Raw genomic sequence first — 20,083 nt, forward strand, 5'->3', positions numbered from 1 at the left:
CTCTTCAAGTTGAGGCTGCTGCTTTGACAGGGATGATAGGATACTGATTCTAGGGAACTCCCAAGTGATAACTTCTCCTGTGCTTACCTCACAGGAATCAGTCACTGAACCCCACTACATGTGATAGATTAAAACAAAACAAAATGACGTGTATAGACGGAACTGTGCCTCTCCTCCCCCAAAATATGTGTTGGAATCCTATTCCCTGTCCCTGTGGATGTAGTCCTGTTTGGGAATAGGGTTTTCTTTGTTATGTTAATGAGCCCATATGGGTATAGCGTGTGTCCTAAACCTGATCACTTCTGACTTATAAAAAGAGCAGATTTGACACAGAGAGATGCACACACAAACGAGGGCAGGCAGGTACCACATAAGCTCCCGAGAAGCCAAGGAACCAAGGAACACCTAGGGCTACCAACAAGGAAGGAATCCACACAGCCAAGATCCGATCAGGGCTTTCAGCCTCCGGAGCTGTGAGAATAAATCTCTGTATTTTTAAGCCACCACATGTGGTGTCCTTGTTGCAGCAGCACCAGGAAATGCAGACATGCTGGGCCACATCCGAGGGCCGGCACCTGCTCTGCACCCTCTCTGACCAGACCAGCCCAGCCCAGGGGGGAGCACCTGCTGGACGAGGGCAGGTCTTGGCTGAGTTTCATTTCGTTTTTCTTATTTGTCACTCCCAAGTCCCTCAAATGAGCCAGCCACTGTGGTCTCCAGGAGCAAGGTTACACACTTTCCCAGGTGTCCACTTACAAAGCACGCATTTGCCAAGAACCTTCTGCAAGTCAGACCCTGGCCCAGGGGAAGGGATGTAAGTGTGAAGTGGACATCCAGGCCCCTGCCCTCAAGGAGAGCTCCATCAGCGGCAGAGGTCAAACTAAGAATCTCCATGAACATGTCTCCAGTGCATAACGAGTGAGAGCATATCCAGGGTGTGGGAGGCACGCTGGCTTTGCAGAGTTCAACAGAGAAATTGGTAGTTGAGTTGGGTTGTAAAGAACCAGACAAGGGTTGAGGGGAAAACGGTTACCCTAAATAGAGAAACAGAATGTGATGCTCCAGTTATGGAAAAGTGTGGATGTGGCTACAATTTGGCAAACTATTTGGAGTCACTGAAACTGGGCAGCGGGGGGAGGTGGCTGTGTTAGTAGTCTAGTTCTTCACTCATCTGATAAATAGTTAACATTACCCACTAGACACTATGCTAAATGCTTGAAATGTTGTTGTTGTTGTTGTTGTTAGCTGTCGTGGAGTCCATTCTAACTCATGGTGACCCCGTATGCACAGAGTAGGGTTTTCAAGGCTGTAACCTTTCAGAAGCAGATCACCCGCCCTTTCTTCCAAGGTACCTCTGAGTGGGTTCGAATCATCAACCAACAAACAAGTGCATAGCTGTTTGTGCTACCAAGGGACTCTACAATGCTTGGAATATATGGGTACACACTGGTGAAACCAACTGATGCTGTACCCATGGAGCTGAAAATATTGTTGGGGAGACAGATGTAGTCAAACAAAGAAGAATAGATTGCATGTTGTGCTAAGAGTTATCATGGATCAAAGAAGAAACTAGTCTACAGGACAAATAGTCTACACAAACCATGGCTTCTACAATGAGACCAGAAGAACTAGATGGTACCTGGGGCTACCACTATGGACTGTTCTAACTAGGGCCACAATAGATGGACCCTAATAGAATGGGAGAAAAATATGGAACAGAACCTCAAATTCCTAAAAAAAAAAAAAAAATCCAGACTTACTGGACTGGTTGAGACTGGAGGACTCCCCAGGACTATTGCCTTGAGATACTTTCAAACCTCGAACTGAAACTAACCCCTGAGGTCACCTTGTAGTTAAATAAAAAATTGGCTGAAAAAATAGACTATCACTCATAAGTACTGTGCTCCTTTAAAAAAGCACCTCTATGATACCAAACTGTCAACAATTACTTTAAAAAAACAAAGATGAGAATGTAATGAAGCAGGGAAACAAGATTAATGGCGATGGAACAACCAGAATGGAGATAATGAGAATGCTCACACATTGTGAAGAATGTAACCAATGGCACTGAACAACTTGTGTAGAAACTGTTGAATGGGGATCTAAACTGCTATGTAAATCTTTACCAAAAGTACAATCAAAGATTATTTAAAAAAAAAAAAAAAGTTAACATAGGAACAGAGAACAGATTAGGATGCAGGTAGGTGTTACTTAGATCCTGCAGCCAACGGAGTCTTAGTTGATGGGTGACGTTTAAACTAAGCCCTGAATATGAACCAGCCACAAGAAGAACCAAGGGAATGGTGTGCAAGCACAGGGAACAGCATCTGTGAAGGCCCCGAGAGAGGAAAAACTTGACACGTTTAAGGCTCTTAAAGGAGCCTAGAGCAGAGTAGAAGGATGAGCCACTTGAGATACAGGTGGACAGGTAAGCCGGGCCCGGTCAGGCAGGGCCACAGTGACACACCTGCATTCTTCTCTGAGGATAGTGGAAAGTCATTCGAAGGGTATAAACAGAAGAGCACCCTATGTGACTTAATTTACGAGTTAAGACCATTTCTCTCGCAAGCCTTGGGAAAATGCATTATACTATGAGGAGTGGAGCTAGGGAGGTGAGCTCAGGAAGCCGGACTCAGGAAGCCATCACTGGAGAAGCAGCGGAGAGCAGAGCAGCCAGGAGGACATTGGTGACCTCTAGGAGAAGTCAGGTGTCTGGGTGTGCTTTGGATGCAGCCCTGGTGGGAAGGTACAGCCATTCATCTGTGAGCTGTGCCAGAGAGAGGGGAACTGGCGTGATTCCCACAGATGGGTGAGGCAGACACAGGGAAGCCTGGAGAGTCACAAGCCGGGGGTGGGAATTAAGAGTTCAGTCTGGGGCAGGTGAAGTCTGAAAGGTTTCAGGGACACCAGTGCTTGCCCTGGTCCGTACACCCAGACCAGCAGAAGGGCCAAAGAACAAGAAATTAGATCTCCCAACTCCTGAAGAAAGAATACTTACTTCATAATGTCCAGTACAACAAAAACAACAACAACAACAAAAAAAAAAACCCTTTGCCGTTGAGCCGATTCCAACTCATAGTGACCCCATGCATTACACATTAGAGCTGCTCCATAGGGTTTTCTTGGCTGTGACCATAACAGAAGCAGGCCACCAAGTCTTTCTTCTGCAGTGCCGCTGGGTGGGTTTGAACCATCAATATTTAGGTTAGTAGTTGAGCACAGACTGTGCTGGCCAGAAACTTAATCCCAAATATGGCCCTTCCCCTCCCTGTAACTCTCTTCTCCCCTCCTTGGGATGGCTCTGAAGGCACCTTCCTGGCTCCAGATCGCCCAGACCCAACCCACACCCCTTGCGCATGCAGCACCACAGCAGGACAGGACAACCAGAGCAGCTTGCAGAACAAAGACTGGGTCTGGTAGCCTATCCGGTTCTATGGCTTCCTGTCATCCCAATGCGCCAAGTGACAGGCTCTGCAGGACTATTTCTCAGGTGATCAGCCTGGTTTGCTATCGTTTAATCTCTCTACCTTGCTGAAGGCAAACCTTGTTTTTCACCTTTCCCTCCTCCGTGCAAAGGAAGTTGCTCCCAGCATTTCACTCACACTGGAGACCTTGCCCCTGATTGAAATCATAGAAAAGGAGATATTTAATGACAACATCCCACCACCTGTCTGTCAATTTGGTGTACTGTGGTGGTTTGCGTGTTGCTATGATGCTGCTAGAAGCTAGGCCACCAGTATTTCAAACACCAGAAGGGTCACTCATGGTGGATAGGTTTCAGAGGAGCTTTCAGACTAAGACAGACTAGGAAGAAAGGCCTCATGCTCTACTTCTGAACATTAAACAAGAAAACCCTATGGATCACAACAGAATACTGTCTTATAGTCCTGGAAAATGAGCCCCCTGGGTTGGAAGGTACTCAAAATACACAGTGGCCAAAACCATGGACTCAAACACAGCAACGATCATGAAAATGGCACAGGACCAGGCAACATTTCATTGTATTATACATGGGGGTCACCGTGAGTTGGTGTTGACTTGATCCTCAACTAACACCACAACAAAGACAAGGTCAGGCCAGCCTAGTCCAAGGGGCACTGAGTTTTGTCTGGGGAGATGAAAATGTTTTAAAACTAGATAGTGGTGATGTTGTACAACATGGTGAATGTAATTAACATCACTGAATTGCACATTTAAAATAGGCAAAACGGCAAATTTTCTTTTATCTTTTTAAATAAAATTAAAAAAAAAATGTTCAGGCTAGAACCACACTGACTGGGTTCAAATCCTGGGTGTGCCACTTGTCAGCCATGTGACCTTTGGCACCTACTTAAGCCCTTCTTCTATAAAACAGGGTTAATAGAAGAACCTCATGGGGTTGTTATGAAGATTAAACGGGCTTGTATTTGTAAAGCAAGTAGAAAGTGCCTGTGTGAACCCACAGTCCAATGGGGACGCACACTCTATCAGGTCAGATGGCGTTAAGTGGTGCTGTATCACTGCCAACACCTGCTGGGGCAGGCAGGGGAGGGTGCAGTTAATTCTGGCATTGCCTGGCTGAGACAGGCTTCCGGGAGAACATCTGGGTTGGGCTTTGAATTATGAGTAAGACTCTGACAGAAACGAAAGGGAAGGTGTTTTGTGCAGATAAAAGATGATTTGTGGCCCTTAGGCATGGGAAGACACAGCCATTCTGAGACAGAACTGAAAGATTAGGGCAGAAGAGGAAGAGGGGGTATAGCTACAGACAAAGTTGAGGGGTCCTGAGGGCCTTGCTATAATTAGCGATATAATAAAAGCAATAATCCATTTTTCTGTACTTCCTTGAACTGTTCTTGCCCTGCCTGTGAAATCCATCCCTTCAGTCCTCCTTCCTTTCATTAAAAAAATAGGGAATGGTATATAGAGACCAAGATCTGGGTGCTGGGTGCTCATTGCTACTGAGTGTCACTGCTTCTAGGCCCTTTCTGTGGACACAGCTAGGAAATATATTTCTCAAAAGTTCATGAGCTCACCTATAAATCAGTAAGAAAAAGTCAGACAACCCAATAGGAAAACATAAGTAATAATATAATTTGATATTCCAGGCAAGACCAGCATAGGACAGAAAGACTGCTTCCAAGTGAAAAAAATATAATAATCTATAAACAATAATATAATTTGCAATCCCAGACAAGACCAGGTCAGAATAGAAAGACTGCCTCCAACTGAAAAAATAATATAATAATACATAAGCAATAAGAGAATATAATTTGCAATCCTGGACAAGACCAGAATAGAACAGAGAGTCCAGCCAACCTATACCCCAGACACACCCAGAGGATGTTAGGACAGGCAGGAAGGCACTTTCTAAATCACAGAGCAATGCAAGGAGGACCTATTACGATCACAGTCTGACGGAAAACAACAGCAGCGGTAACAGCATGCTTCCAAGACGGTCCCATTCCTGTAAGAAGCACAAAATCTTGGGGGTTTGTAGTGAGCACAATTGGAGTGATCACCCTGAATAGCGCAGAAACAGCCTTCACCTTAGCCAGGTGTTGGCAATTCCCTTCCCCAGCAACCTTCAGCTGCCTTTCTTGGGGCTTCAACTGGGCGGAGCCCTTGACGATCTTCAACGTCTCTCCCCGTCACTGGCTGTGTCTGTTTGGGGGTCTCTCCCCAACACTGGCTGTGTCTGTTTGGGGGTCTCTCCCCATCACTGGCTCTGTCTACTTGGGGCGTCCCATGGGGGTCCATGTGTTTATCTGACCTTTCTGCCATTGGCCTTCCCAGGCCCACATCCTGCCCGTCGCCCTGCCCTGGAGGGAGTGTCTCCTCCAGGCTGTCCCCCGGCCCCCTCCTCCCTGTGTTTGCTGTGGCTGTGCACACTCCATCCAGGAGCCGGTCAGATTTCTGCCTGTGGGTAACACGTCTTCTTGCCTGTCTGGTCCCAGAGCTTCTGAAGCCCTGTTGCTGCCCACGCCAAGAACACTAGAGCAGGAACAAACGACCTGTGATCCTGCTTTGAGAAGCTGTCTGAATCGGCCTTCGTGTTCTGATTATTTTTCTCTTGCAGGTGGGGGGCGGCGGGGCGGAAGGACGAAAAAGGCTTATTTCGGTTGTCTAACCAGATTATATAGTTAATGACAGTGACTGAAAAAAACAAGTGTATTTCTTAAGAGCTTCAGACATGTTTCTTTTTGTTCTGCCATTCTAACCAATAAGCAGAAAAAGACAACAGAATAAATGGCTCTCGTAAAGGGGTAATGATGGTGTTTTACAGCTTGGCTGTGAAAAATAAGAAACTAATACTAAAAAAAAAAAAGCTCCCCCCTTTCAAGCTTAGGGAGCAGTGAGTTTGATATAACAGCAGTAGAATAACGTGGAAAAGAATGTTGAGAACAGTAGCACAACTTGAAGGATGTAACCAATGTCACCGAATTATGCATATAAAAATTGTTGAAATACGTGTACACTTTCAAACACACACACAAAAAAAAACCCTTCCTCCTTCTCTCCAAACAAGGCTGATTATATGAACTGGTCCGATGAGGGTCGGGAAGATGAAATGTAACCAGACAAGACTTAGAAATAAATATCCCCAAGCACCCCTAAAACACACCTTGTCCTCCATCCGGATAACTGAGCAGCCTCTCTCGCTTACCTGGTGTAGTAACTTCCACAACAGCCTTCTTCCACTTGAACTTGATTAGTGGAAGACAGACTTTTACAGAATAGAATGCCAGCACGACCTCCCCCACAAAACAAATCAAGACATCCACCCCATGTGCATCGTAAATCGAATTCACTTGCAGCCACTAAATCAGATTCTTCATGTAAATAAACAAACAAAAAGCCTCAACTGTATCATTTGTAAAAAAAAAAAGATTCACTTAACAGTAAACCAAGAAAATCAAAAACAACTGAGAAAGAAAAACAAACTCAGATGTTCCCAGTGTCCTAGCCTGAGCCCAGCACCAGCGATGTTTAGAAAATGTCAACATCTTCAATTCCTCAAGTCCCAGAATAAATCAGGATACAATCAGACCCTGCGTTTCTCAGAATTCCATGTGGGAGCGTGGGCCAGCCTGTGGGCGATTTGAGTCTTTGCTCTTCTAACCTGCACCCTGCAGAGGGTACCGGGTAGCACCTCATCAATGATGACAGAGGGGACCTGTATTCTTCATTTAATGCCATGGGATCATCTATTAAGAAATGCATCGTGCCCTATTTTTCACTGCGGAAGACCTCAGTAATAGACAAAAGGAAACTTCCTTTCCCCACACGGCCCCTACCATTCCCTTCTCCCATGCCCAGGGCTCCTGTCATCAACTTTGTTTTTCAAAGATCTCTGTGTCTCAGACTGCAGCGTGTGTAACAATCACCTGAACGGTTTGTTAAAATGGGTATTTCTGGGTTCTTCCTTGGCCCTAGAGGCTCTGGGTGGTGCAAAGGGTTAAGCTCTCAGCTGCTAACTGAAAGGCTAGAGGTTCAAATCCACCCAAAAGTGCCTCGGAAGAAGGCTTGCCGATCTGCTTCTGAAAAACCAGCCACTGAAAGCCCTCTGGAGCACAGTCCAACTCTGACACACATGGGGTCACCATGAGTTGGCATCAACTCACGGCAACTGGTTCCCTGGACCTAGCAATTAAATCCTAAGACGTTCTGATCTGGGCAGTTGGAGCAAAGCTCTCCAAGTAACAAAGCCTCATGCCTGAATGTGGTGGGCATGGGGGTGGGCTCAGGGGAGAGGAGGTTTCAGAGGGAAGGGCCAGGCCTCAGAGGGCTCTCGTGCCAGGTGAGGGGCTTGGTCTTCTCCCAGCAGAAGCCAGCAAGGGTGTGGCACAGGTGAGCCTGGCATTTAGCAGGCCTCTTAGCTGGGCTGTCTCTGCCCCGCCCCCATCTTAATCCAGAAGAAGGTGCCGCTACCCTGTGCCCATGCTAGCCTGCACATCCTTCTGACACCCCAGCCACAGCGGGCTGAAGTGGTCCACCTGAATGTGCATCCCAGGGGCCCATGTACACACGGAACCAGAACCACCTTGGCACTACCTGGGCTCCCCTGGCCGGGACAACGTGCCTTTCAGGGCCCACCCCTGACCTCTCCTGCTCCATTCACCCCCTCACCTCCCAAGGTCCTGCTTTTCCATGTTGGAAGCAACCCCACTGCTCCCTCACACCTTGTTCTCATGGCCCAGAATATTCCATTTCTAGCTGAGAAGCCCAGCCCTTTTTCTAAACCACTCATTAACCAGAGGGTATTAACCTCACAGAAGGAGTCAGAAGGAAACGTCAGATGCCCCAAGTTGCGATCATAGGCCCGTGAATCTAATTTGCTCCCTCTTTAAGTTTGTAAAAGTACCCAAGCTCTCACAACCCCCAAAGTCCACGTGAGCCTACGATCCCTCGGAGAAAAGGCCTGATTACAGCATAAAAGCACGTGGTGTCCACATCCACTGAAGTTCTAAAGCAAGACACCTGGGCTCTGCTTAACCCTCCCCCAGCTCCAAACACCTGTCTCAGTCTGGGCAGCACCCCCACCCTTCACTCCCCACCTACTCAAGGGGTGATGAGAATTTTAAAATTCTAATTTTTTTTTATAAGAAGGCAAGAAACCGTCCATGAGCTAGGGAGCAAAGATTCAGCCCTCTGAGAGCACGCCCCCCCCCCCCCCCACTACACCAAGAGCCTGCCCTCCCTTTCTCAGAGAACAGGCTGCGGTATTAAATGGGGCGGCGGGGGGAGGCAGTGGCAAGCCCGGAGCAGCAGTCCTTTCCCCGTTAGCCCAGCGCCTGCTCTACCCATGTGCATGTGGCATCGCGTTTACCTTGGATCCCGGGTTCCTCCGCTTGTTGTCCATCACCTGGGCAGCTCCGCGCCGGCCCTTGAGGCAGCGAGGCCGCACTGGGGCTCTTTAATCCCGGGTTTCGCCGACAGCCTGTGCTGGGGGCGACCCTGACCCGTGCCTACAGAGGCGCCCTCCACGGTTCAGTCGCGGGCTCAGGAGGGCCCTGGGCCCACTACCAGGGCCGGCCTAGGGTGGGGGTGCGCCCCGACCAGCCCCCTGCACCACCCCCCAGGCCCCAGGCCCCAGCAGTCCTGGCAGCCCCCTCGCATCACCTCCTGCCCTCGAGCCCCGACCAGGGGCGGAGCGGCCTGGTGGAGCCCGCACCTTGATGAGCCCGCACCTGGCCCCGGGCTCCCGGGCTCCGGCCGGTGGGGGCTGGCCTACGCCTTCCCGGCCGGCCCCAGCCCCACGCGCACGCCGGGCGGGCCTCAGGGCGTGGGCTGGGCGCGGGCCCCCGAGCGGCCGGCGGCGCACACCTGCCCCTGCCCCTGCCCCCTGCCCACCTGCCCGCCTGCCCGCGCCTTCATTAGGCCGCGCCTGTGCGCCCGCCAGGCACAGCAGTCCAGGCCATGGAGCCCGCGGGGCGCGTGTGCAAGGAGCTGCGGGGTGAGCGCAGGACCGGAGCTGGGGCGCCGGGCTAGGGGGGCACGAGGAGCTTCAGGGGCTGGAGTTGCGGGAGCTGCGGCACAGGGAGTAGTCGGGGGCGGGAAGGCTGGCCGCAGGCACCTCCTCTCTGGAGTTAAGATTTCCCATCCCTGAGGTACACTGGGCCTGGAGTCCTGGACCCCTTTTGTCCACCTACCCAACAGGGCAAACCACTCCCTTCAGGATGTGTTCATTGAGCTCTTGCTGTCCCTCCCCTTCCCCGGTGCAGTGCTGTATGACTTGTTTGTCCCCCTCCCACACCACGGCCCGCCGCAGTGCCCTACCCCAGGGAGGTCTGTGTGCCCAGGAGGGCCTTTCAGAAGCACAGTAGTGTGTGTATCACCTCTGGCCTTTCTTGACTTTCACCCAAGGGTCTGAAATCCACACTGATGGGAAGTCATTCCTTAAGACATACCTCATACCATTTTTTTTCAATGCCAGAGGCTCAGGCACTAGTTAGGGTCCATTTTCAGATATTCTGACTTGACTTGAAATGATAACACACACACCCCCACCCTTCACCCCCAGGCTCTGCTGAGGGAGTAAGGAGGGCTTGGCTGTATAGGGATAGGAAACCCTGGTGGTGTAGTGGTTTAGAGTTGTGGCCGCTAACCAAAAGGTTGGCAGTTCGAATCTATCAGGTGCTCCTCGGAAACCCTATGGGGCAGTTCTACTCCGTCCTATAAGGTCGCTATGAGTTGGAATCAACTCAACCACAATGGGTTTGGTTTGGTATAGGGATAAGAGCTCAGGGTTCCCATGGAGAGCTCTGGCCTCAGCCCACAGCTGTGTGGTCCTGGCAGGTTACTCACCTGTCTGCCCCTCGTTCTTCCTCTGCTGGAGGGGTGTCAGCAGTGCCCCCCTCCCGGGATTACTGCACATGGTGCTAGCTCTGAGAAAGCCGTCAGCACCTGGCCAGGAAGGTGGTAAGACAGATCTGAGGGTCAGGCCCAGCTCCAGGAGAGAAGGAAAGGCTGGGAGGGAGAGTGATGAGGTCCAGTCCTGGCAGGGCCACCTTCCCCTTCTCTGCCTGCCCAGGCCCTGAGTGAGGCCCTGTTGTGTGTGGGTGGTAGATCAAGGGGGGTAAATGTGGAAGCGACCAGTGACAGAGTCCTGTAACAGGTGAGGACAGCTGGCATGGGCTCCTGGAGACCCCCTCTACTGCCCTGTCCCTGTGTCTGCTGTGGGCCCAGAAGCCATCACAGAAGGAGCAGAATCTCTCCCCCCGACCCACCCCCTCCCTGGCATCCATCCTGCATCCATCCCCAAAAAGCACCTGCAAAGATGCCGACCCCTCACTTTCCCACCCTTGGGGTCTGGAAAAAAACAGGGAGCTCACAGGGATGAGTACCCTAAATTACAATGACTCTCCTAAGCTCTGGAGTCCCTGGGTGGTGCAAAGGTTAACGTGCTTGGCTGCTAATTGAGAGGCTGGGGGTTAAGTCCACCAAGAGGTGCCTCAGAAGAAAGGCCTGCTGATCTATTTCTGAAACATCAGCCATGGAGAACCCTGTGGAGCATAGTTCTACTCATGACACTCGTGGGGTCGTCATGGGTCAGTGTCAGTGTGACGGCACTGTCTTTTTCTCCTGTGCTCTGTGTCTGAAAAATCTCATACTCAAGTATCTGTTTCCATTTTTCAAATACTTGCTTCATTTAATATGATCCTCACAACAGCCCAGCTAGGAAGGTGAGTCTGGACTTAGGGCCCATTTGGTAGGTGGGAAAATGAAAGCTTAAGCTGAGCCAAACAGGGGGATGCGCTCCTTCCCCCGGCTAAGGTCAGTGGTCGCTTGCTCTCACAGGCCGGGACGCAGGAACTGGGCCCCTGGCTGCTGGCCCAGAGGTGGAAGGGCTGCTACAGGGACCAGCATCCCAGGCACAGGATGCTCCAGGCGAGGGGCTGCCACCCACCGAGGCATCTGGAGGACTACCGGGGGCTGATACGGGGCCAGGGTCCCAGCCCTCTAGCTCAGGAACTGGGCGGTGCCCCCCTCCCAGCAGGGACAGGACTCTAGACTCTTCCGGACCCCAATCTCGGGGGAAAGGGCGCTCCCTCCAGGCAAGAGAAGCTAAGCCCAGCAAGAGGCCCTTATCCCCTGACCCTGGACAGCAAAAGCGGCTGAAGGCCGGGGATCTGGCCAAAGCACCGTCTCCTTGCAGCCCTCTCTCAGGCCCAACCCCCCGCCACCCAGTGCCCTGTGGGTTGGGCCGGGGCCCCTGCCACCTGGCCAACCTCCTCAGCACCCTGGCCCAGGACAGCCCAGACAAAGGCCAGAGGAAGGGGCCCCCTGAGGTGCCCTGCCATGTTCGGAAGAAGACTCGGACCCTATATCGCTCAGGTATGTCCCTAAAGGTGAGAAGAAGCCATGTGACTAGGTGTCCACCCTGGGAAGGGGGCTGTGCACAGACTGGCCCCAGGGATGGGAGGGCACAGCCTGTTTGTCCTCTGGCTGGCTGGGCCAGAGGCAGGGCATGACCTCTGACCTCAGAGGTGAAGGTCTGGCTGGCTGCCTCCTCGGGGACACAGGTAGATGGCCCCTGCCACGAACCCAGGAGAAGGTGGCCCAGTCCAAGAGGCCTCAGCTGCTGCTTGGGGCCCTGGTGGGGATGGAGGCCCCATCTGTGGGCCCCCTGCTGCCCCGTCCCTCATGTCACAGGTTCCTGTCCTTCCAGACCAGCTGGAGGAGCTGGAGAGGGCATTCCAAGAAGACCACTACCCCGACAGCGACAAGCGCCAGGAGATTGCCCAGACGGTGGGGGTTGCCCCACAACGCATCATGGTATTGGAGGGGAGGGGAGCAGCTGGGTGGAATCTGGGGGTCCGGGTGTGCTCAGCCTCTTCCTGAGCCCCAGTCATGTTTCCCCTGCTGCAGCTGGGAAAGGTGGGGGCCCTCCGAGGTGCCTCAGAGCCTCCTTGTGAAGGCCTTCTGGCTGAGGCGCACTTTCCAGGCCCTGCAGTGGCCACCTGGGTCATGGGGTTCACTGTGCAGCTACTGACCCCCGGCCTGAGCTCGGCCCTTCTCAGTCTCTTCAGGTGCTCCCCCCAACAGGTGTGGTTCCAGAATCGCCGGGCCAAGTGGCGGAGGGCTGAGAAGGTGAACGGGAAAGGGGACAAGGGGAGTCCTGTGGCCCCTGCCCCCACTGATGGGTGTGGCAGGTAAGACCTCCCCCTCTGTAGATCAGGCGTGCGGTCCACCCTGGATCTAGAAGGAGGCAGTGTTGGTAGGAGTCCAGGGGCTTGGGCTTGGATGGGGCTGGGAAGTGGCCAAGGCCTGTAGAGGTGGAGTTAGGAGCCCACGGTCCATTCCCTGCATGAGGTCCGGCCAGTCAAAAGCTAGGGCCCACTGGATTCATGCCCCTTACCTCTCTGCCTCCAGCTCTGTGGCTGCTGAGCCCCCGCCTGCAGTGTCTCTGGGCCCAGGGCCTGGTGCCACCTCCCAGGAGCCCCCTCCTGATGCTCTTCCAGGTGAGCAGACCACCTTCAGAGGGTTAACTGTGGGAGGCAGCCAGGAGACAGGTCCCAAGCCCTATCCAGGCTGCTGGATGCCGCACGGCCTGCCATCCAATCCCTAGCCAGCCTCCCCTGTCTTCCCCTCCTCACCCTCAGCCTTCTGTTTCCAGAACCTTCCGTGCAGCTGGCACCTGACCGGCCCCCAGACCCCGCCCGGCAGAATGAAGGTGCTCACAGGGTGGCCATGATGCCCCCACTCTTCAGCCCCCCACCAGTTCGCAGAGCTAGTCTTCCTTTTCCCCTTGGCCCTGTCCCCACCCCACAGCTGATGCCTCTGCTGCTGGACGCCCCAGGCAGTGACGGCAGCCTCAGGGAGGGGCCCTGTGGATCTTGGGGCACAAGGTATGGAGCTGGATGGGGCAGCCTCTAGAGTTATTAATTGGGGGGGGCGGATAGGAGAACAGGAGAATGGGCCCTGGGAGGGAAAGGGTTAACAGAGGGGAGCAGAGATTAGGAGGGTCTAGGGTGTCCTGGCCATCCTGGCCATAGCCAGGGAAGGGGCAGAAGCTAGAGGCAGAGAGGAGGAGGCACAGCCTGAGGTTGCTATGGCTATGGGAGGCAGTGGAAGGAAGGACTCACCTAGGGCCAGAGAAAGGATGTGAACCTGCAGCTCATTGCATCCCCTCTGCCTCACAGCATCACCTCACCCCCTACCTGCCCATATCTGGAGGAGCTGGAACCTCAGGACCACCAGCCAGGCCACCAGAAGGGGTCCTTCCCATTCCCCCCAGGGCCCCAGCCGCTGCTTGCCCAGCCCCCAAAGCCCATGTTGTCCTACCTGCATCCCTTCCCCTTCCCCACACCCAGCTCACTGACACCACCCCCAATGGAGGATACCCTCTTCCCTGGGCTCTATGGCCCCCATGGGGGCTCCTCCCAGGGCTGCTTCCCAGGCCCCCCATCAGGGCAGGTCCTGCTGCAGCCACCAACTGGGAACATGGGTGAGTTGGCTGGAAGAGGAGGGGGCTGGGGGTGAGGAGTGGGCATGGGGTGGATAGTGAGTCACAGCTCTTGTTGAGCACTTCCTCCTGGAGTTCCCTGGACCTGCATAGCTGGGTGAAAAACAGCAGAAGTGCTTTGGATTTAGAAAAATGGAGTTTGCAGTCCAGCTCGGCCATTCCCAGCCATGATTTCCTGTATTCAGGAATGAAAACAGCATTCCCAAAGTGCAGAGGGCTGGGTGAGGGTCAGGAACAGCTTGTGCAGTGTGGAGTGTGCAGAGCAGAGCAGAGGCAGCAAACATTATCCTCACTGGGGCCTCGGACCCTGGACCTGAGAAGCGTTTGTGCTCTTGAGACTAAAGCTAGCAGGAGAGAAAAGTTTGTTCTGCATTCTGTCCCGTTGACTCCCTGAGAGCTGGTTCCCGGCCTGATGCATGGTGTGCTCTAGGCCTATGCTCAGCCTCAGAGCCTCAGTCCAGGGTCATGTCTGCCCCAGGCAGCTCCTGGTACTATTTCTTCCAGAGGGGAGATCCCAGGGATCCTGGCTGGTGTCTGGAGGTGGGAGGAAAAGATGTTAGTGGTGCTTTATTCTCTCAGCCCTATCTCACCCCTTCCCACCCCTGCCCACAGGTCCAGTGCCCTGGAGTGACCCCTGCCTACCGGAGCTGCCCTTCCCTGGTCCCTTCTGCACACAGGCTCTGGGCCATCCTGCAGAGGCAGAGGGCTACTTCCCCGATGACCTCTTCCCGGATCCTTATGTCCAGGCCAAGAGTGGGCAGCCTTCCCCAGGTGCCTCCATGCCAAACGCAGTGGCCAGGCCATCGGGAACAGGGCCCCTACTCAGCAAGGCTCCTGAGGGGCCACTGGCTGCCCCCCAGAACCAGCCAGCCACTCGAGACGAGGCCAGAGGTGAAGACAGGAGCAACCTTGTTTCCTAGTGGGACATGACCAAAAAGTCGGACGAGACCCTGGACTCTTCACGGGCTAGAAGTCAGATACCCCAGGGGTGGGCTCGTGTTGCTGGCCATTGGTTTGAGAAGGAAGAGGGCTGGCCGACTGCTTTCTCCACACCACTACAGGGTGATCCTGAAGAAAGAGGGCGGCCTGCATTGCATCTGAATGTTGTACCCCATTATGTTGTTTTCTTTCCTGACGGATGGACAGCCAAGTGTCCATCCTAAGCAGTAAACTGTCCACTGTGGGGGTTCATCTTGTGACCGTGCATCCCCCCTCGTACCCCGGAGAGCCTGTGTCCTTCCACCCACTCAGCAGGCCAGCTGGTGGACGTCGTCCTGGGCATCCAGTGAGATCCCCATCCAGCGTGCCCTGCGGTCCTGGGCCCATCCCTCCTCCCCCCAGGAGCAGAGCACCGGACCCGTGGGGCCTCGCTGTGGAGCCGCCATTAAACCACGTTCTCCTCTGACCCAGGGCTGAGCCTCCTGCATGCCTGGGCCTGGGCCTTTCCTGGAATTGACCCCTCCCGCCCCCCTCGGGACAGGATCACAGTTGAAGTCTGGGGATGTTTTTGCGCAGTGTCTGGAACTGGGAACTGTGGTTTATTTTCCCTAAGCTCTTCTTTTTGGGGGATGAGGAGTGGGGGAGACTGTGAAGAGGCCAAGCTGGCGGTACTTCTTCTCTGGTCTCTGTGTCACCCCTGGTCGCTGTGTCACAGCCCTTCTGGACAGACAAAGGAGCCGGGCCTTTTCTTACTACCCCACCCCCCACCCCAGCAGGGGCACCTGAAGACACACCCCAAATGACCGCTCCCGTGTCCCAATCACCCCTCGCCTGCACTTCCATTTTCCCCCCTCCACTGACCTGTGATCACCTTGTGCTTGGGGCTGCTCTGAGGGGCTGAGGTGGAGGGTCCGAGGGGCACGAAGAGGAGGGAGAGTCCAGCAAAGAGCAAGGATGTTCCTTGACGTCTGGGGGAAGGTCTGGTACTCAGGAGGAAAGGGTCACGAGTGAAGCTACGGCCAGTGCCATCCCTCCTGTGCCACAGGACAGAGGGTCTTTGTGTCCACAGTGAATGTGGCCAGCTTCCTCCTCCTCTGGGAGGTAGCTGACAATTAGGAGCCGAGGAAGGACACTTCAATTGGACCCATTGGGACGGTGCTGAGAGGCTGCTTCTGTGCTTAAGGGCTGAAGGGGGAATGCCAAGGAGGAGCAACCAGTTTGTTTAAAGAGAAAAGGTGGGGTGGCGTGGGGTACGGGCGCACGGCCATGGCATTGTCGGCTTCAGTGACAGGCCTGCAATTATGTGTGTAAAAAACTGCAGTGTTTTTGGTTTGTTTTGTTAACGTGTAACTGATATTTCCCTGGGATCACAATACTGTCTGATTAAATGACTTGATGCGTGGAAATTGCATGTTGAAGAATCCGACACACAGAAAGCACGTGACAAACATTAGAGCTTTTCCTTTCCTTCCTCCCAGTGTCCGTGGCTGTGATTTGGCTTCAGTATTTGGGGGGGTGTGTAATGCCCCACATTTGATGGCTCTACGGTGTCCTGTATTATGATTTGGCAATAGCCAAATAGCCACTTCATTGTACCTTTGGTGTGTGTGGGAGGTGTCACTCTGGACCTCTGAATGCTATGGTTATTGGCAAATACACTGAACTTTTTTTTTCAAAAACATGTATTACAATTTGCATTCAGATACTAGTTGAAAGGTCATAGTTCATAAGAACTGAAAAGAATATTCAGAGACAGAGAAGAAACTTCTTGAGCGCCACAAACACACGCCACGTGCCAGGGTGGGGTTTCACGGACCAACAGTGTTTCATGTCTCTGCTTCAGTACTGTGTCATTTTATTGCCACTCAAGGATTCCAACAGGCTTACCTTGGGGATCAAGATGTATACATGAAAACGTTAACTGTCTTGTGCTCTGACACACGGCTGAATCTTTTCAAGTATAAACCTCACACACCCCTCGCTTTCACTGTCTCACGAGGCCCACCAAGAGGGCAGTCTAAAAACAGACGTAAGGAAAGAGGCAGAAGGCAAGTCTTCAGCCATGTGCTGTCTTCCCTCCCCTGGTCCTCACAGAGTCCTGCTGCCTCCCAGCCTGAAGGGAGGCCCGGGGATTTTCTCTCCAGGTCTTGGTGGCTTCAGGTGCCTACCACTCAGTGGTTTGTAGCACCTCCATATGGAACAAATGTAGCTTTAGGTATCTTCAGCCAAGGATCCAAGGGTGATCAACCTCAAGATCTGTGCTTAGGTGCAAATAATCTAATGGTATACTAAAAATAGCATGAGTTAGCTGACAAAAATGAACAAGGGACCAAACAAGGAGAAAGTGGTGGAAACTTCTTAGAAACATAACATCCTAGAGACAGAGGAAGCCCCACAGGCTTTCAAGTCCAACCTCCTGCCAAGGGCAGGAGGCTCCTCAAACGCCTGTCTTGGTTGTTAGCTGCCATCAAGCCAGCCCCTGGCTCATGGTGGCCACATGCACAACAGAACAAAATGCTGCCCAGTCCTGCCCCATTTCTCTGACTGGTTCCAGACTGGACCCTTGTGATCTGTATGGTTTTCGCTGGCTGATTTTCAGAAGTAGATCGCCAGGCCTATCTTCCTAGTCTGTCTTAGTCTGAAAGCTCCGCTGAAACCTGTTCGGCATCATAGCAACACAGAAGTCCCCGCCGACAGACGGGTGGTGGGTGTGCATGAAGTCAACTGGCCGGGAATCAAATCGGGGTCTCCCACATGAAAGATGAGAATTCTACCACTGAACCACCATGGCCTCAGGCGGAATTCTAGACTCCAGAAAAACTACAAAAAGAGTTCCACTAGATGGCATTCTAACACCAGTTTGATTGTGAATAAAACAGCTGTAAATACTGTGGGTGTTTGCAGTAAGAAAGGAGTCCGGGGTGGTACAAATGTTTGAGAGCTCTGCTAGTAACAAAAAGGTTGGCAGTTCAAGTCCACCCAGATGCACCGCAAAGAAAGGCCTGGCGATCCACTTCTGAAAAATCAGATATTGAAAACCCTATGGAGCACACTTCTACCCTGACACACATAAAACACAAGTGGACTAGACAGCGACTTGTGTTGTATACATGTGTGTGTATCACGGGCTCTGTATATTAGGTGTGTGCGTATATCACTGGCTGTCGTGTGTGTATATATCTCCCTAGTTCTATCTCTCTAGAGAACTCTAAGACGCGGAAGATAACGAGAGGCATAAAGGGTGTAAAGTCAAGCAGCACACTCTTCCAGAGAGATTCTGGATGAAAAGGCTGGGGAAGGTGTTCCAGCGTGCAGGAGGCAGGTGCTGAGACCAACGCGGTGGTGGGGAAGAAGGCAGGGGCAATGCGATGGAGAAAGGGGCAGAATCTGATCTGCGGCTGGGGAGGAGGGAAGGTTGGCACCCAGGCAGGCGCCCAGTAGAACCACTTACAAACCGCAGAGGTCAAGGTGAGCTGGCTTCTGCCTCCTTGTGTCTTAGCTGAGTCACCTCCACTTTTGTTTTAGTGGCATTGCCTCGGCCACTTTGCCTGCGTACAGTCCTGTTGCCGCAGCTGTATTACCTGAGAGTGGAATTTCCACCCACGAGATGCCCTGGTCCCCTTGGAGCAGTTTCTCCGATTGCTGCTTAGGTGGCTCAGGTTGTCTGCTCCATCTCCTCCCGCCCCGCGCCCCCTCCACCTCTGCTCCTTTCCGCATCCCGCGCCCTCCCTCCCTGGCCCTCCTACCCTGCGCCCTCCCCAGTCCGCAGGCTGGGGGCCTGCAGGGCTGAGATCCTGTGGTTGAGAAGCCCTTTCTTACCATCCACCACATGCCCTTTTGGCATTTGCGAGCTTCCCAGCGAGCCCACTTCAGTATTCCTCCTTCTTGCCCTCGCCAGACTCACTATTCCTTTGTGTCACTTCTCTGTCACTCCCCATAACTGTGAGTTGTTTCAGACCCAATTAGCTCAAACATGTTCTCTGGATGGTATTTACTGTCAAATGTTTCGAGAAATATTTTACACGATCATTGTCTTTGATTCCTCAACTGGAAAACAGTTCTTTCGTCCTTTTTCCCCTTTTATTTGTTAATGTCAATATTGTTTTATTTCAAGGAGGAAGCCCAGTTTTTCTGCATAAATTCCCTCTGCTCCTAAAGATCCTCTTGTACCCTTCTCCCCAGGTCTACCCAGACACATCACACACAGAGACACACACAGACACCACCCACACAGACACACTCACCACACACACACAGACACCACACACACACACTCACTACAAAGACACACAGAAACACACCACACACGTACACACACATACACACACCACACATGCACAGACATCACACAGAAAGACACCACACACAGACACGTACCACACACAGACACTCCACACAAAAAAACCCAGAAACACACCACATATAGACACATACCACACACAGACACACTACACACAGAGACACACAGACACACCACACACAAAGACAGAAACACACCACACATAGACACATACATACAGAGACAGACACATATACACACATACACAACACATATACACACATACACAACACACATACATGCACACCACACATACACATAGATAGACATACACATGCACACATATACAGAGACACAAATACCACATATAGGCACACATATACACACACCACACACACAACACACGCAAACACACCAAACATACATATGCATACACATACTCATATACACACATACACAAAACACACATGTATACACACACCATACTGCACACATACACCACACTATACGCATACATACACAGACCACACATGTACACATACACACACGTATATACACCACAAACACATACATACCCACACATTGATATATACCACACATACCACATACACATAGACACACACAGAATACTCCCCCACCCCTCCCCACACACACGATAATGAAGTCTGAGAAAAACCACAACTCAGTCCTTGCTTCCAGCCTGCTGCCTGGGCAGGCTCAATTCCAGAAGGATCTGAGCAAGTTCCCTGGTCCAGAGCCAATGGGCTGTGAAAGGATTTAGGACCTGGTCTTACCCTGGGCAACAGAATGACCAGCTCCCCCTGGGCCCTGGTCTCCATCATGTTGTTCAGAGATAATTGCCTCCCTGAAACATTGGTACCTGCCAGGAAAGACTTCACTGCCCATAGGTGCTCCTG

The 20,083-nt window shown here is 52.4% G+C and overlaps 1 protein-coding gene across 1 annotated transcript in view; it reads left to right on the forward strand.

Moving 5' to 3' along the window:
• NOBOX (NOBOX oogenesis homeobox) overlaps positions 1–14,868 on the forward strand; it is a 36,559-nt gene extending 21,691 nt beyond the window's left edge. Inside the window, exons 4-13 of the mRNA XM_064290351.1 lie at positions 9,063–9,436; positions 9,705–9,768; positions 10,279–10,401; positions 11,281–11,817; positions 12,152–12,297; positions 12,469–12,635; positions 12,856–12,944; positions 13,100–13,331; positions 13,626–13,930; positions 14,561–14,868. Coding sequence (XP_064146421.1) covers positions 9,063–9,436; positions 9,705–9,768; positions 10,279–10,401; positions 11,281–11,817; positions 12,152–12,297; positions 12,469–12,635; positions 12,856–12,944; positions 13,100–13,331; positions 13,626–13,930; positions 14,561–14,868 — 2,345 coding nt within the window. The remainder of the gene's footprint in view (positions 1–9,062; positions 9,437–9,704; positions 9,769–10,278; positions 10,402–11,280; positions 11,818–12,151; positions 12,298–12,468; positions 12,636–12,855; positions 12,945–13,099; positions 13,332–13,625; positions 13,931–14,560) is intronic.
• The last annotated feature ends 5,215 nt before the right edge of the window (positions 14,869–20,083 follow it).

This window comes from Loxodonta africana, chromosome 8 (genome assembly GCF_030014295.1).
Source record: "Loxodonta africana isolate mLoxAfr1 chromosome 8, mLoxAfr1.hap2, whole genome shotgun sequence".
Lineage (NCBI taxonomy): Eukaryota > Metazoa > Chordata > Mammalia > Proboscidea > Elephantidae > Loxodonta > Loxodonta africana.